The following is a 17,764-nucleotide window of genomic DNA, read 5'->3' as shown; positions in this document are numbered from 1 at the left end:
ACTTTGTGAAAGCAGTTGACTCGTACTCCTGTAGACATCCCAGTTTCAATAAACTTATATGCATCGATGCCTCCTCGTGCTTGTTGTGTTGACGAATTTGACCAAATTCCCTGATGTTTTTATTTTATTTAAGTTACTTTTGTTAGTACACAATATCATTTTAGTTGTGGGGTTTCTTTTTTGTCTTAAAGTTTAATTTTTTATTTTAGTTTAGTTTTCTCACACCAAGTTTTAGTTAATTATAATATCCTAGACACACACACACACACACACACACACACGAGTAAAAAAGAAAAGTTTTTTAAGTATTTTTTTATTATAGAAAAATAGTTTATATAAAAACAAATAAGTTATGAATTCCAGCAGCTGCTTTGTATTTTTTTCCTCTATTAATAACATCTCTTGCCTTCAACACACTCTCGTCCTGTCTCTCACTCTCTCATGCACACACACTTACACACACACACACACACACACACTCTTTTGCCTGTGGTGGTCATCTCCCAGTCCTTGAAAATCCCCCACATACAGTAGTTGCAAATTCAGTCTCTAAAACATCCTCTCCATCCTGCCCTCACCTCCCCACCCAGTCAGAGCTCTGGAGCGTGTCAGTCCCCTCTGGCAGCTGGATGTGCTGAATTCATGTCTCGGTCCACTGTGGACTTGTCCTCTACTTCCCGTAGAACATCTCCATGAGCACCTCCTCGATGCTGACGGTCCCTATAACGGGTCTGAAGAAGAGCTGAGCGACCACCGGTGGGCTGATGGCCCTCAGCATGGACAGGGCTATGAGCAGCTTGGCGAACCGAGTGGTGTCCTCGCGGTGGATCAGCCGGACGTGCTCGTTGAGAGCCTGGTGCGCCTCCCGACGCAGGGACTGGATGTAGTGGAGGCAGCGCAGACCCTCCACATCTGGGGGAGAGATGAGAGGAAAGAAAGGCTCTGTCAGGTTACCACAGATGGTGTAAATACGACAGCTGTCAGCAAGAAGATGCCATAAAATCCCTAAATACTTAAGTAGGTATCTAATGTCAGTGACGCACATGTTGCTGTTTGGAAGCATGACTGTCTCTGCACTATGCTTCTTATTTATTATCCAAATGAGTGTATAATAAACCCAGCCTGAGTGGAGATAGTTGGAGCCTGAATAACTTTGACGCACAGGTGTCGAGGAGCCTACATACCTGGGTTGAACAGCACAGCTCCTTTCAGATACGCATACTCCTTGGTACTGATATCTACACTCCAGCACTTCTTCAGGAACGCTTTGATCGCTTCGATATCCACGACAGAGACCCCGGCCACCCCCCTGCTCTGGCCGGCCAGCACCTCGCTCTGCCTGTCCGGTACACCCGTGAGGATGCGCTGCAGCATGCTGGGCTCCACGGTCTCCGTGGTCTCAAAGTCCACCCGGTCTTGCGCCAGCCCCAGCACGAGCAGAGGCGCCCATCCGCTCCGGATCAACATCAGCTGGTCGTCCTCGGGCAGCTCGCGGAAACAGGGCACGTTTTTCACGAAGCGCAGCGTCTTCACCAGCACCGCCGAGGCGGCTTTGCACGTCACCTGCGGGGAGCGCAGGATGCCTCGGCGGCGCGTCGAGCCGCAGGAGCACGCCTGCTGCCGGAGCTCCTGCAGCGAGGCTGGGGCGGCGGTGGCAGAGGAGGAGGAGGAGGAGGTCTTGTTGAGCAAGTGTTGCAATGTTTGTTGTTGGGGATGTTGTTGTTGTTGTTGATGTTCCTCGGTGGGCACAAGGTTGTCACTCTTTAAAATGCTGTAGAGGATGCTGTTGTTGTTCCGGCCGCTGGCACCCCGGCAGCGGCAGCCCTCCAGCGTGGCCATGGCCGCTGGCCGCTCTACATGGGCCGGAGCTCCGCGCGTCCCGCTGTCTCTTTGAAGCGCAGGAGGTCGGGCGACAGAGGTAGCGCTGTTTTCTTAGCCCCTGTTAGCCCCGAGTGAAGGGCAGCACGTTTATATTAGCTCCTGTCTGTCCCTGAGCTTTGAGAGCTGCCTCAGACTCTCTGCATATTCCGCCTCCCTGTTCTCAGGCACCTCCTCTTTCTCCACCTCCTCCTCTTCTTCCTCTGTAATACACACACACACACACACACACACACAAAGACGCACACACTTCCCAGGGCTCTCACATATTCAAAGACGCCTAATAAAATTATATTTTTCCAAAAAAGAGAAAAAAAAATCAGACAATTCAGAACAGCTAAAATATTTCTTTGCCTCAAAAGGTTGAGAAAAGTTCAAATTAAAACACAAAATATGTGACTTAGCCCGGCTGCACAATGTGTCACAGCTAAAAGCAAAAAAAAAAAAAAGCAGCAGTCAATAGGTCTGCTTAATTAAACAGATTATGTTATTAACTGTGAGAGTGAAGAGAAAAGGCAGCCGGAGCGAGACAGAGACAGACAAGGAATCAGAGCCCAGTGCTATTCTCAGCATTACCTTGACTCTCCGGCAGCACTGTTCATCAGCCGGGAGCTGGTAAAAAATATAGGCCAGCGACGGATCTGAAGGCTTAATTATTTTAGGGACAATTTATATGATTTTCTATGAGAAAGAAGCAGGAAGAGCTGAGCTGTGAAGGCCGGCCTCCAACCTTGACTCGGACACACTGATATTGATTTAACCGTGAAAACAGGAGCTGGTGAATTATGATGTCATGACTCAATGCTCTCCTTGCCTCTGTCACTGAAGGAGAATGGGGGGGGGGGGGGTGGTTTGGAAGAAGGGAGGAGTGGAGGTCAAGTGAATGAGAGACTGAGAGAGACAGGTCGGGATAAAGCAGATGAATTAGAGGTTTATCTTAATTGCTCCTAAGAGGGATCACAGGTTAGGGTTGGCTGCTACCTGAAAGAGAGAGCAGGAGGAAGGGGGCGCCGGGGAAATGGGAGGTGATTACAGAGGAGTTTAACCTGGGGAGAGAAATACAAGCAAAGAAGTTATCAGTGTGGGAATAATGCAGAGGTCCTGGCTTACTGTGCAGTATGCTGGAGTTCAGGCTGTGCTCTCACAATGTCACACAAGGGTCTTCACAGAAGGTTGTCTTTGGTGTGGAGAAAGGATGACATTGAGTGCATGGCCACATTCATGAAATCACAGTAAGCAGGACCTCAGCGTCCCTTGTTCTTTGCTTCGAAGGACGCGGCTATGAATGGAGGCAGGATGAAAAACTTTTGCAGTAGTGCTACAACATTGTTCAGAGGCCGAATGTCTTTGTATTGATTTAGCTGAGAGAGAAAACAGAGAGATTTTTCACATGTTTATATCAAGGACACCGCGGGATAAACAGCCTTCACCCAGCCTGTCTCTTCTCCTGCTCAAGGCCCAGCCAGCGCAGGTTATAAAAATCCTTCCGTCTCAAGGAGAGATTACATTATGTCTTGTTGCAAAAGCACAAAGTTGAAAAGACAGCTACAGTGCTCCGTCGCTCTTTGTCTTGCTCTCAGGTCCTCCTTTTCTTCCTTCATTTATTTATCAAATTTGTGCGAGTTGTACTTAAGTAGCTCTTCACTCCACCATCCTCGCTCAGACAGAGCAGATAAAACATGTCTTTAAATATTTCTTTGTTGTGCTAAACCATGCTGACCCTCAGCCAAAGATGTGCAGCCAAATATTGTTGAGGCCAACAAAACTTTATTTTATATTCATTGCAGATCCAAAAAGAACCTTGGGTTTGAGTATCTTACTTTATACTGAGTACACTGTATATAGTGAATTATAGTTATACTGATCGACCTTAATGTTTTTATGCACCATCTTTTACGTCAAAGTTACAGAGTCATTTACATTGGGGGAAACAGGAACACATTTCAGCATCACAATTAAATAATATGAGGAATTTTAGGAAAATAATAAGATAATTTTTCCAAACTGAAACCCATTTTAAGTGACCATGGTTACTGTAGCAACAACAAGTGCTATGTGTTAAGTCATCGTCGTACCTAAAGCCCAGTTCAGACCAAATGTTTGTGACGAGACAAGCTGAAACAGGCTACTTCTTGCAATGCGCCATTCTGGAACGTTCTAAAAGCCTGCTGGATCACACCAATGCAACTAGATGAGCTGGTGTATCATCTCTATGCAACAACTCTCTGCACTTCTGATTTCCAGGCATATTTTGTGGCTGAATATAATTTGTAGCTTCTTAAAATACTAGTCTATAACTGGGGATGTGTTATGTATAGAGGAATAAGAAATCAAAAACAGTATATTTGAGGAGATGCAAAATCAGAGCATTGTAAATGCACTGTGTAATAAATATTAATGTAAGACAAACAATGCACACTGTATTTAGAAACATGCTTTATGGCAAAATACATGGAGCATAGTTTTGGCTGACGGCTTGGAGGCACGGGCATGTGCGGGGCCGTGCGCGGGCACACAGGTACACACATACACACGCAACACAGAGAAAGGATGAAAGAAACAGTGCAAAGTGCACAGCGCAATGTTTAGTTCCTAATGTTTGTAGGCTAATGTCAGTAAAGTTAAAATACGTAATGGCTGGCTCACGTACACAGACGCGCGTTCGTTCAGTGAAGTAATTACCTTAGTCTTCAGCAAGTGTTGGTGCTTGAAATTGCATGTCCCAGCCATAAACTATGGTCTGAGCGCAGGTGTTTTCCAAGTGGTTTCGTTCCACAAGTGTTGGAGATAAAGGCTTCCCGGCCAAACTGTGGTCCCAGCGCAGGTGTTTTCCAAGTGGTCTCCGCGCATGCGCAGCTCACGCTGCTAGTGGTGCTCACAGTATGAATGGGTAGTGGAAAAAAAACGTGAATATAAACAGTAGAGATGTGGGGGAAAATGCAAAAATGGCATCGTGGCTGTCTGCACATGACCAAGATGAAAGCCTATGTGCACGTTCAGAGAAATAGGTCAAAGCAGTGAGGAGGAAACCGGATGATGACAGACGGACGGAGGGACACAGGTTTCTCCATTTAATAGTAGGAGGAATGAGGATAGTGGTAGTGAGATACTGGCTACAGTTGCATTTGTAGTAGTGATGAAAAGCAAATCGAGCATCAGGCAGACTGTATTCATAATAAATATGCCACAATGATATAAGTAAGCAGCGCCCATTAATCAGTCAGCAAAAATACAGCAAGCAGCAGTAGTGGCCCACCTTCCGACACTGGGGATGGAAACAGAGGGCTCAGCAGGGACGGAGAATCTGCCGCAGCAAGCGAACACGCTGTTTGCGGTCATTTTGACTTGACCAGCGGACTTCGCTACAAGGTGATTGGCTGGAGAAACCGGTGACATGCTTTACACTTAAAACCAGCTGTTGCAGATTTGACAGTTGCAGGTGACACCATCAGCCAACTTGAGCCGAGCTCAGTCTGCCCAATTCACACTGCTGCAACTTTTCTCTGCAACGCTCTAAAACAGTTTTGTGTCGTTACGAATCTTTGGTCTCAACTTGGCTTAACACTTCACTCCTGGATGACTTGGTGTTGATTGTGGTTACCGTGGTAACAAGTGTTTTAAAGTGAGATTTGTACTTTTGTGGAATCAACGCTGCACATAAGGCTCTGCATAGACGCGTAGCCTATGCTGTCGCCAGAGATGGGCAAAAATACATCAAAATGTATTTTGATACAAAATGCAAAATACCCCTCAAGTAAATGTATCAAAATAAAATACAAAATACTGGTGCCAGAAAATGTATCAAAATAAAATACATGTATTTTGTATTTTGAAATACAGAAAATACTTTTTTTCTTTTTCTGTTTAGCAGCGACCCGCAGCTCTATAGGTCACTCTGTCGGTCGGTTGCTCTAGCTGTGCACCAACGGTCTAGCTAAACAGCAGCAAGATACTGTGGCTACTGTAGCTAGTTAACTTGTTTGCTGTCTGACTTGGAGCCTTTGGAGCCCTGTGTTCAACTTTTTTCAAATGAAAAAGAGAAAAAAAAAGCTAGGGACATGTAGGCTACCCTAAAATATTATTTAATGATTTAGATTTAGATTCAGACAACTTCATTGATCCCACGTGAGGCAATTCATTTGTAGCATACTCATCCCAAACATCAACCACAGCAACATACAATTTCCTATGTTATGCACAGTCCAGTAAAACAGACCACTGGGTCATTGAAGGGCACATTGAATGGCCCAAGTTTAAAAAACATATAGATAAAAATATTGAACAAAAAAAAAGTAAAAAATATTGTTACATCCAATGTTATAAGAATGTGTAGCCTATTATTTTTGTTTTTTGATTTGTGGAGAAAGTATTTTGAGTATTTTGAATACAAAATTACTCCACTCAAAAGTATTTTGTTACAAATTACATTTGCTTTTCATCGGCCTTATCAAATACAAATTACAAAATACTCAAATGTAATTGAAATACGTATTTTAAATACAAGTAATAGAAATAGTGCCCATCCCTGGCCGTCGACCACGTGGTCGCCTGACGTGCACCTCCTCAGAAATGCAGGTTAAGGCGATGCAGACTTCCTGTTTATTTTTTCCGCTCACTTGAACAGGGATAAAGTGATTTAATCATGGGTCTCTTCTAGACTTTCAAAATGTTATCAGACGAAATGGATGAAATCCCAACAGTAAAATAAGTTATTTGAGGGGGCTGTGACATTCAAAAGTGTATCCACTAATTTATCGTTGTCTCTTTCCCAATCTAAGTCTATGGCAATACATTTTTTTGGGCCCAATGCCATTACGTGACAGACCTAGACATTGTATTTACACACTTTGGCCACTATGTCAAATTGGCTTCAAAGTCCAGCGCACTTCTGGGGCCTGGTCTAATATTGTTATTGTTTAATATTTCTGTTTTTTAGCAGCCTTTAACAAACACCATTTCCCATAAGCCCTAGACATTGGCAGGCTGAATGTCAGGGTTCTACAAAAGAGGTGAGCGTATGTATTAATCGAGGGGCAGACATGTCTCTAATAACAGGAAGACACAATAGAGAACACTGTAGTAGTTTTTAGAATTAGAATTTTATAGAATTTTATATAGGTGTTTTAGTGTTTTTATTACCACCCATGGTCTTGAAATGACCTGCAGGCTAAACTCAATCTAGACTCCCTTGTCTATTTAACCATTTTGAACCAAAGTTAACGGAAGTCCTCACCACAGGCTGTTCTTGCTATGATGCGTAACAATTTTTGGTGTTGATGCCTTTTGTCTGTATAAATTGTACATTATCTACATCGATATGGCAATAAAGTATTGAATCTTGAATCGTGTACATTCAACTTTTTCTTTTGATGTAACGTCAGTAGTTTTTATTTTACCACTCTATGTATTTTATTGTCTGTACATGATCAGGGTACAGTCGATGTAACTTTGTTGCCTTCTTGGCCAGGTTACCATTGAAAAAGAGATCTTTATTTCAGTTGGTCTTTATCTGGTTAAAGTTTAAAAAAAGAAAAAGTTTGGCTTTAAAGGCCCAGACACACCAAACCAACTTCAGAGAACTAGTGGTGACGAAGGCCTCCTGCCATCTCCTGTGTCTTGGCTAAAAAGCTGCACATGAATACACCACAAAGACTACAGCCAGCAGCCAACCAGCACGTACATTTTGTGCATGCATGAGATGAAATAACTCTCCACACCAGCAGATGGCGATAGTCTGTAATTGCCACTCAAAAATGGAAACTGGGAGACCATATTGATGCTAGCTAGCTAGTTAGCACATTAACAGCACAATCCAATGTTAAAAGAACAATGCTTGAGTCAGGAACATTCTTTGTCATAGATTTAACCATTTATTGCAACAAATGGAAATACAGATGTGTGGCACTTTGGGGTGCTCACTGGATTAGATAAGCAGCATGCTATGCCTAAACAGGGAGTGCAGTACAGAAACCTGCCCGGTATTCCAATTACTAGAAGTGGAAAAGTGGAGGCTGGGGTGGTGGAGGTAAAGCTTTGCCAGCAGCATTAGTGGTGACCGTCTTGAGTGGGAACGGGCTGTGATTGGTGTGTGACTGATTAGAAACAGTGATCCAAGCAGCTGGCTGTCAGCTGGTTACAGCTGGGGCGTATGACTTCATATATTTACTGTGTGTCAGTGAACAGTAACACAAATAATCATGAAATGTTTCTGCTTAAGAGCTCAGTGGCGAAAGAAAAATAATCTTACCATGTGGAACAAGTTTGTTTAAGTCTCACTCCGTCTTGACTCTAGCTCTTTGTTTACATTCCTCACTTCCGTTTCTATTCTCGTGCACTGAGCTGAACTGCCAATCAGAGTCATTGTTTAACGATGGGCTTTGCCTACGCCAATTCAGTTGACCAACTAGGGTGACACTCACCAAAGGCCCAACACCGACTGACAGCAAACGGCCGGCTTGGTGTGTCAGGGCCTTAACATCAAAAACACGTGCTATACACTGGACTAATTGGCAAAAACGTGTAACGGTGCTTTCACACCTGCCCTGTTTGGTTTGGTTCAATTGAACTCAAGTAAGTTTGCCCCCTCAGTGGGGTTCATTTTGGCAGGTGTGAACACAGCAATCACACTCAGGTGTGCACCAAAACAACCGGACCGAGACCTTCTTGAAGAGGTGGTCTCGGTGTGGTTACAAACAAACTCTGATGCGGTTCATTTGTGGTGAGAACGTGTAAACGTGCAAAGCATTTTATCTGGTCCACTTGTAAATGCTGCCGTGAGAACACGAACCAACTCTAGGCAATTATACAACTTTGTAACAAAATTAGTCCCTGATTCAGACCAAAGCAAGACAACTCTAGGTCTGAAAGCACCCTTACATTCTTGGACGTGTGCCATCAAACAAAGTAGCCACAGTCATGGTAGCAGCTTCACTGGTCTAGTTTGCATTTAGTGGTCTGTGATATAGAGCAGACTCTCTCTCTGGCCCAGTGCCCGCTGGTCCCAAACCCAATTTAAAATGTCTCTCTTCCCACAAACCCACATTGCCCTGTTGGTGTTTGTCTACAGCCAGTATAAAGTCACACACAGCAAATATAAGTTCCAAGCCTCTCAACGTGGTCATTTTGGCTAAATTTTGAGTGTATTTTTATTGTTTAGCAGAGAAAACACAATGCTCTATTTTATCCCCCAACTCCCTCCTGCCAGTGTCTAGTCCGCTCTGAAATATTGACACACAAAAGAGTCTACAGTGCACATTTTCAAACAAAAAATAACGTGTATGTGCATACACACACACATACACACCCACATTTAGCTGTGATCTGCACTTCTTAAACTAATTGGTGTGACATCCAGACAGTCCGAGTCAGATAGCATCAGCCACGCTGCAGCTTTGTGTCTAGTGCTGAAATTTAGAGCAAGGTCAGAACCAGAGGAGCTATCTGCTCAGACAAGAGGGCATGGGAAAGTGAGAGTGGAGCACATACACGAATCAAAGTTGGAAGGAAAGATTGAAGTACCAGTCTAGTGCTTTAGGGTTTCAGTGTTTGATGATACTAAGTAGGTTTAACAAAACTTTGCTAGTATTGTCTCTTTACTTTAGTCTGAACGTCCATCAGGATCTCTCACAACCTCTCTGCTGGACTGAAGATAAAAAAACTTCTATTTAATTTAACTCTACATCAGACTCTTTGAAACTCTTTCTCAATATGTGCAGATTGCTCAAGTAAATACACAAAATATTTTCAGTAAGTGAGCATTGTTGTTTTACGTGCTTTTGCAGCAGTAAGCATTTCCTGAAGGCTGATCACACAGAATGAAATTCTGAGGTTGCCATGACCCAAGAAGACAGCTCTTTGGCACATTCAGTCGAGCCGGCCTTGAAACACAAGTGTGGAGAAAAACACAAGGTTTTTTACCAAACACTTGGGGCTTAGACACCCACAGACACTCCAAGACAGGTCTCAGAAACTTAAGAGGACAACTTTGTATGATTCAAGGCTTTGCATTAAATGGCTCCACTGGAAAAGTCTTGTACTGCATTGTTTGTTGATTTGTTGGGCGCTCTTCTGGCGGTTGCTATAGTGACTGCCTCCATTTTCTCTCTGTGGCTGCTCACATAAAGGGCTGTGTCCTTGTCTCCATAATAGTTACAAATTGAATACTGCACTTTCCAAGGACTCGTGTCACCAACTTACAGCAGAGTGAAAGTGTATGAGTGTGTGTGTGTTTGTGTGTTGGATAGGAAGAAAGAAGACAAGTTTGCTTTAGATGTGATGAATGCGAGATAAAATGTACAGGGTTTTTTTTTTTCCTTTTGTCTCGATTTGTTTTGTAAATCAGAATATACAAAGGAACAATAATGTGATTATTGAAAAAATAAATAAACAGCGAAATAAATGTGAAAAATAAAATGCTTAAAGATAACATAGCATAACAAAGATAAAGAGCAATAAATTAGTGTGAAAATGGAAAGCAAAGGATTAAAAAGTGTCTGGGTGTGGCAACACAACTGCTCCACATTAGGTGTATCAGAACATTTTAGTTAAGTGAACCATTCAGAATATTATTAGTCATAACTCGTACTCCTATCACTAATGGATCACAAAAAGGCTGCCCAGTCGGTCCACCGCCCATTCATATTTTAACTTGATTGAGTCATAGCTACAAAATGTGAAAGCTGAGTGGCAGGGGAATGGAGGGAGGAGGGCAATTGTGCTCAAGCATGATACAAAGCAGTCGTACGTAAAATAATAATGCGCTAGGAAAATGCTTGCCCTTTCAGACAATGTAGCTATGGAAGCTAACAGAATTACACATTTGGCACTGTAAGCCTGACAGTGACAGGAGTAACAAGGAAGTGCTGCGTAGAAGCCAGTGACTGTTTACATGCACATAATATTATAAGCTGTTCATTACTCTCTTCAAACATGTTATGTTGGTCTCTGAAGAAGTGCTCTCTCCAGAATGCTACGGCTGCAGTATCCACCAGTGAGGTTAGATATGTCATCTTAGCACCTGTTTTGAGGTAGATAATAAAATTTTATAAACCTGCATGCCTGTTGTTATCAATAATAACTAGTCCATACCCATTGGTAGCTTTGTCACCTTCTACCTTTGCCAATCCTCAATGCCTATGTGCAGTTTCACATAGACTGACCATGTCCGTGAGTAGAAAAACGTGGGACAGACAGAATGACTGACTGACAGAATGACACTGACAGTTTCCGTGATTATGTAGCATACCATACCATGACTTAGTCAAGGTTAGAACAATTAGAAAGAAAAACAAACATTGGTCCACAGGGGGAGCCACACATTTTTAAGCATTTTTCTGTTGTTATAGCGCCACCCAGTTGCCAATTAGAGTTAAATTTTTCCAGTCACCTTGAGGCGTCCTGTTCTACATATCTACTAAGTTTAGTAAAAATCGATATGGCGGTTAGGCCTAGATAGGAAATTAGCTCTCTAGCACCCCCATCTTGTTTGATCGGGTCAATAATGGAGGGGTCCCCTCAGATTATGTGTGGTCATATGCCTACAAAGTTGCGTGGTAATCGGTGAAACACTTGAGATGTTATACACCTTTATGTGATGAGCCACGCCCTCCACAATATTCATTGCCTTATAGAAGCTCAGTTTTAGTAAGTTTTCCAACTTTTGCCAAGAGGGAACTTTAGGTATTGGTCCCTAGATTATGTTCACCCAGTTTCATGCAGATCGGTCAAACTTCCTAGGAAGAGAGAGATTTGAAGTGTTTTTCAAAAAATTCAAGATGGGCATGTCGGTAGCGTAGTGGATAGTGCCGCCGCCCCATGTACAGAAGCGATGCCTCGCTGCAGTGGTCGCGGGGTTGACTCTGGCTTGCGGCCATTTGCTCAATGTCATCCCCCCACTCTCTCTCACTACCCCACTTCACTCTCTCCTGTCAATTAAAGGCAAAAGCCCAAAAAAGTAATCTTTAAAAATAAAATTAAAAAATTCAAAATGGCAGAAAATCTGTATAACTGGAAGTTATGGGTTCTTGAGGCAGATTTGTTCCTCATGAGGAGAGGCATCTCTGTGCAAAGTTTCATGTCTCTACGTCATACGGGGCATGAGATATGCCCATTCAAATTTGGACTTTCAATCGGTTGCTGTAGCGCCCTCCTTTGGCCAACTGATGTAACATTGCTTCATTCGCATCCTCCCATGACCCTCTACCACTGTGCCAAATTTCACATGGATTGACCAAGTCAGTGAGGAGAAAAACATGGAACAGACACACAGAGTTTTTGTCATTATATAGTAAGATAATGATAACAATAATAATAATTTCATGGCACTACAAATTAGCTGGAATAACTATCCCTACAGGCAGATTTAATAAGAGCAACGAAAACTAAATATATTTCAAAATGGATGGTCGAAGGGTGGTGCAATGTGAAGACGTTGTGCTGTTGAACGCCTTGCAATTAACACTTGAAATGATGAAGGCACTTGAAACTGAGAAGGTACTACAAAATGTAAACTATACTTTGGTGTTTTATTTTTACCTCTTTACTTGAGAATTCATTAAACTTATTGTTTTTCTTTCCACAAAATGAACTAAAACACAGACAATGAGGAAGCTAGCGATTGGTTGGCATAGTTTAGCATGAAGACTTGAAACAGCTATCTAAGATTATCTAAAGCTCTTATTTCATTTCATTTTTAAAACGTGCAAACAAAGCTCATATGTTTACATGAACAAATTAAAAAACAACTTTTCAACTGCTGTAAAGAAAATGCCAGAAAAAACTCCCAGGATGCAACAAGTCGGAGCCAGAGGTGAGGACACCTGAGGGCTATACTGATGCTAATGTTGGCCCGGCAGAAGACAGTAATGTAGTGACTGATGACGATTACGCAGCGCTAGTCTATGGGGTCTCTAAAACAAGATTTGGTGGCAAAAGGCCACGTTGCCCAGATCCAGATGGAGATAAGGAAGCGCGGTGGAACAAGTCAATAAAAGAGTTGAAGCAGTCAAGTACCACGTCTAAGCTATCTGTTGAGGTTAGCAGCCATTCTGGCACACTCGCCTCTGTTGCTCTGACCGTCAGTGGCATGAAAAGAGAATTGGCTACACTGAAAGACTGGTGCAAGGATTTGAAGGCACAGCGTTGCAATATCTACATTACGGAAGTTAAGGTCATACTTAAACACAGAAAGCATTCATCTCAGTTTATGGCTGATACGCTAAAGTGGTTAGCACTGTCACCTCAAAGCAAGAGGGTTCCTGGTTCAATCCCAGGAGAGAGCCCTTCTGTGCAGAGTTTGCTTGTTCTTCCTGAGTCAGCGTGGGTTTCCTCCAGGTACTCCAGCTTCCTCCCACAGTTCAAAGACATGCAGGTTAATTGTTGACTCTAAATTGTCCGTAGGTGTGAGTGTGAATGGTTGGCCTGTGGTAGCCTGTGATAGTCTGGTGACCTGTCCAGGGTGTACCCTGCCTCTCGCCCAATGTAAGCTTGGACAGGCTCCAGCCCCCCCCCCCCCCCGACACTCAAGAGGATAAGCGGTTACAAAGATGGATGGATGCTAAAGGAGGCTGTAGACTGGAGTCACCGCACTCTACGTAGCAAGCCAACAAAAGACGACCTTTCATCATGGGCCTTTGCAATAAAATGCCACTACTTAGCCGTAAAGGAGGTCATGCTAAAGAAAGCAATAGCAATGAAGTCCGTGACGACCCCAACGGTGACCAGATGCCTTTACCAAGGTGAGGGGCCTGCTTTGGGCCAGCGAAGGAGTTCACTACAGCTTGAGCTACCCAGCAACATTGAGAATAACAACACCAGATGGACAGGAGGCAAGGCAAAGGCCCAGTTCATTTTTGAGAGAGTGGTACATAAGGACCCATTATAAGCATGTTCTGGTAAGTCACAGCTGATTTAAGTACCAGTGTCAAGAAGGTGGGAGCAAAACACACCTGGTCATTATGCATGGAAGTGTACACAGCCTCTTTCCTTCCTCATTAACATAACACATTCAGAGCTTTTTACATCTCTATGTTAAGATGACTTTGCCCTTTTGCTGGCATCATTTAATTACATGGAGTATAAAAAAGACTTGAAACAAGCTACGCCATGGATAATACTCACTGTGTGAATATAAAGGGACGTTCTTACCCTGTTATAATAAGTTCAGGGTTGTTTAATTTCCTGTATGGAGCATTTTTGATAAAGTGGTTGATTACACACTCTTAAACAAGAGAGTGTGAGAAGTGGTGGTATTTTTTGTTTTACTGGACTTTAATTTTACTCATCATTAGGACTATTTGTGGTATTTTTGCTGATGATGTATGCATAAAGAGAAGTAGAAAAAGCTGGGACAGATGCATTGCTTGACTGTCTCACTACAAAGGTCACTATACTTTGTAAATTGGCACGCTGCATCAGTACATTTCTTCAGGCCAAGGGAGTAGCTAACCCGTGGAGATTCAAGTATCGGACATCCAAACAGTTTTTTTCATTCAGTACACCAAACCTACTCTAGAATAGATTATTTCTTTATAGACCAGAATTTTTTTACCAGCAATTACCCAAATTGAAACAGCAAAGTCACATCAGATCACTCCCCAGTACTTCTAAAGCTATGCTTCCTGTTAATAGGGCTGCCCCAGACTAAGAATTTTCCTAGTTGACAAATAGTCCTCATTTAGGGCCATTAGCCGACTAGTTGCCCGCATGTTTATGATATTAATTCTGTTATTAAGTGATATATTTTGGGCGGGGCAACACAATGGTTTGAGTTGAAAGTGTGAGAAAGAATAGTATCAGTAACATTGTTAACACTGTGCTACATTACAGAGAAATACAAACCGTACTAATGAACCTTCATTAATATAGGCCTATATTTTATCTACAAGTGCACGTCACACACTGAGCGAGCCGCCTGTTAATGACGCTGTGGGCTAATGGGCATGTAGCTACTTCCATGTTTCAGATGATACGTCATGTTTGTAGTCGACCAATGAAGATGAGTTTACATATCACCTTGGGTTCGTCCTTCACCTTCTCAAAATGATCCCACACTTTGGATTTCCTGCCCGACATGTTATTAACTAGCCTGTGGAATAACAGCAGGTACTAGCCCTTGAAATAAGGGGCCGTACACATGCTGCGTCTTTAACCACTCGTAAATGCCAGGTCAGGCACTGGGCGCTACTCTTGTGCTTTTACCGTGCCAACTTTCAAGAGCACCATGGCAGGTTGCATTTGAGGTTGCTAAGCAACCTTAACAAGCACCGTATAGCCTATTTACCCAAGATCATGAGTGCAGAGCTGATCTTCTTCCAGGAGCTGTTTATAAGTGTGGAGGCCTATCGTCCACGGGACAGATGTAAAGCTCTGGGTAGCCCTGCACTAACATGATCAACTTTTCCGTATTTAACAGACTGAATAATTACAGAAGAAGGGAAAGATATCCGTCGGCTGTGATTGGTTTGTAACATGACTCCTCTCTGTCCTTTCAAATTAAATTCCCACATGGTCCAGTTAAAAAGGTTTTGATTTATTTTTGACAAGGCGCAGCCCCTAATAGATCTTATAGACTCCTAATGACCTTTCTGGTCGACTAACGATTATTAGGGGGCAGCCCAACCTGGAAATCCTAAGAACTCCTAAGACTCCTTGCAGAAAAAATAATTTAATAACACCCACATACCTTATATCTCGAATCCAGTGAGACCCCTGAGATAAGTTACAACACAATGGTATACCATATATACAGGGACAAGTAATATCCTACATGGCCTTAGAGAAACAAAAAATAAAATCAATCAAGTTACAGAATTTATTTATAGGATTAAAGCGGTCAACCAGTCGCATTCAGTATCGCTTTCACTTTCTAAGCATAAATTGGGATTTATAAAGAAAAACTTGGACAAGGAAGTGTGCTTAAATTCAGGGAAACTCCGACCCATGTATAACCGATGTATAATTGTAATAGGTTTATATATCACCAAATCCATCTTTCGCATGTGTTCATATCATGTTGCTGCTTTTTTTGTATGTGTTCATACTGGTTTCTCTATTTATATTGGAGAGCTTTTATTTTGGTAAATTCGATTTTTGAACCCCATGATGATTAGGTGTGTTTGTGGAAAGCTGGTCAAGATGTTGCTGTGCTGATTTTAATTTGTTTTGCACAGAGAATAAATCCCTCTGGTCAGCAAGGCAGAAGTTGTCCTCATCTCCTTCTTCATCATCCACAACACAATGCAGAGCTTGTAGCAAAGTAAAGTGTCAGTCCAGACCGGTTACACATGCATACACACAGGGGAAATTGATGACACAGATGGTGAGGTGGTGAATTGAAGCCAGACTGTAGAAATTAAATGTGAGAGGTATCATTATGTGTATAATTATGTGTCTCACACATTTAAATTAATGTCACGTGTTAATTATTCATCCACTTTAAAAGCATTCAAATGCAGCAGTGTGATTTGTGTTTGTCCTTGTGAGCCATAACTTTTCCATAAGCATCTTTTGATTGAAAAAGATAAGTCATCTCAAATCTTAAATTAAATATTGCTCTGTATTTTATGAGTGCTGTCTTGCCATCACATTCCCCACCACCGGAGTTCAGAGGAGAGGGTCGGGGCCAGACTGCTGCTGATTTGTGGTCAGCTGTGGAGCGCATTGTGGGCAGGCGGATGATGCAGGGTTCAGGAAAGTCTGGCTTTCGTTTCCCCGATATTAAGCATGAATCTACTGAGTCGTTCTCACTTCAATAACGTTGTGGTGGTCACAGCCACACATGTTACCTTGGTTGTTCAGGGAGGCTCTTTACTGGTGTAGCAAAAGGTGTGGCTGAGGGCTGAGGCCTCTTACATCCCGGAGCCAACTCATTGGACCAAACCAGGTGCTGCCATGCCATGGGGATTAGTTTTGTTCGTAGTTAGTTTTGCTTTGTGTTTAGTTGTAGTTGCCATCAGGCCCGTTTCCACTGAAGAAGTTCCTGGTACTGTTTGGGGGGCAGGAACTACTACAGGAACGTCCTCTCGCTCGGCCCTCTCAACCGCCGTGTCTCCACTGAGAGAGCGGAGTAGGAGGAAGGTTCCTGCAAAGTTGCGGCCTCTGGATGTGATGTAATCGTGGCGCGACCATTTTGACTGGGGTGACGTAGTGGCGTAGGGATGCTGTTAGCTGTTAGCCGATAGCGGTGTCTGTAATAACTCACTAAACTCACAAAGTGGCCCGTGGAAAAAAAAATTCTTTCCAGCGGATGTCTTAGTTACAACATGATTGAGCTAACTGGAGTAGTTTCATGTCGTTTCCGACAACGGGAGGCTTTTAACAGATGACGTCCTGATGTTAGCTTTGCTGCTGCTGTTAGCTGTCCCTGTCAGCTGCAGCCACTGATGCTTTCTAGACATCGTGATCTCCCAAAACTGAATAAATAACACACATAGCAACACAAAACTGCTTTGCTAGCTCAATCATGTTGTAACTAAGATATCCGCTGGAAAAAAATTGTTTTTCACGGACCGGTTATTGATTTTTTTTTATTTTTTTTTTATATGGCGGTGGAAGCTATGAACAAGCTAACCCTCGTCTGCTGAGTTTTAAAAATGCCGCCTATTTTGTTGCTTTCTGTTGACGTCACATTCCGACTTGAGTATATCCAATCAGCACCAAGTAACCCCCAGGCCCCAGCCAGGAGTTTTTCGGGGCCGTTCTGAGTACCTACTCTGAGGCAGGGACTTGTTGAGCCCCTGTAAAAGTTCCAGAACTCTGTCCTTCGGGGGTGGTTCCTGCAGTGGAGACACGCACCAACGGCCCCGGCCCCGTAAATTTACCCTGAAGTTCCTGCGGTGGAAATGGGCCTATCCATTTTGGTTACCCCTTGTGTATAATTTGGTTTACC

General features: G+C 43.0%; 1 protein-coding gene across 1 annotated transcript; it reads right to left on the bottom strand.

The window, feature by feature from the left end:
• Positions 1-364: 364 nt before the first annotated feature.
• Positions 365-2,062, bottom strand: LOC125899897 (nuclear receptor subfamily 0 group B member 1-like). The gene is made up of 2 exons (XM_049594568.1): positions 1,185-2,062; positions 365-912 (listed from the first exon to the last, which is right to left on the bottom strand). Exons 1-2 carry the CDS (start codon positions 1,837-1,839, stop codon positions 671-673), a joined length of 897 nt encoding a protein of 298 aa, XP_049450525.1. The 5' UTR covers positions 1,840-2,062; the 3' UTR covers positions 365-670.
• Positions 2,063-17,764: the final 15,702 nt, after the last annotated feature.

The sequence above is a fragment of the Epinephelus fuscoguttatus genome, linkage group LG13 (assembly GCF_011397635.1).
Source record: "Epinephelus fuscoguttatus linkage group LG13, E.fuscoguttatus.final_Chr_v1".
In the NCBI taxonomy this organism is placed as follows: Eukaryota; Metazoa; Chordata; class Actinopteri; order Perciformes; family Serranidae; genus Epinephelus; species Epinephelus fuscoguttatus.
This window is presented reverse-complemented; position numbering and strand designations above follow the sequence as displayed.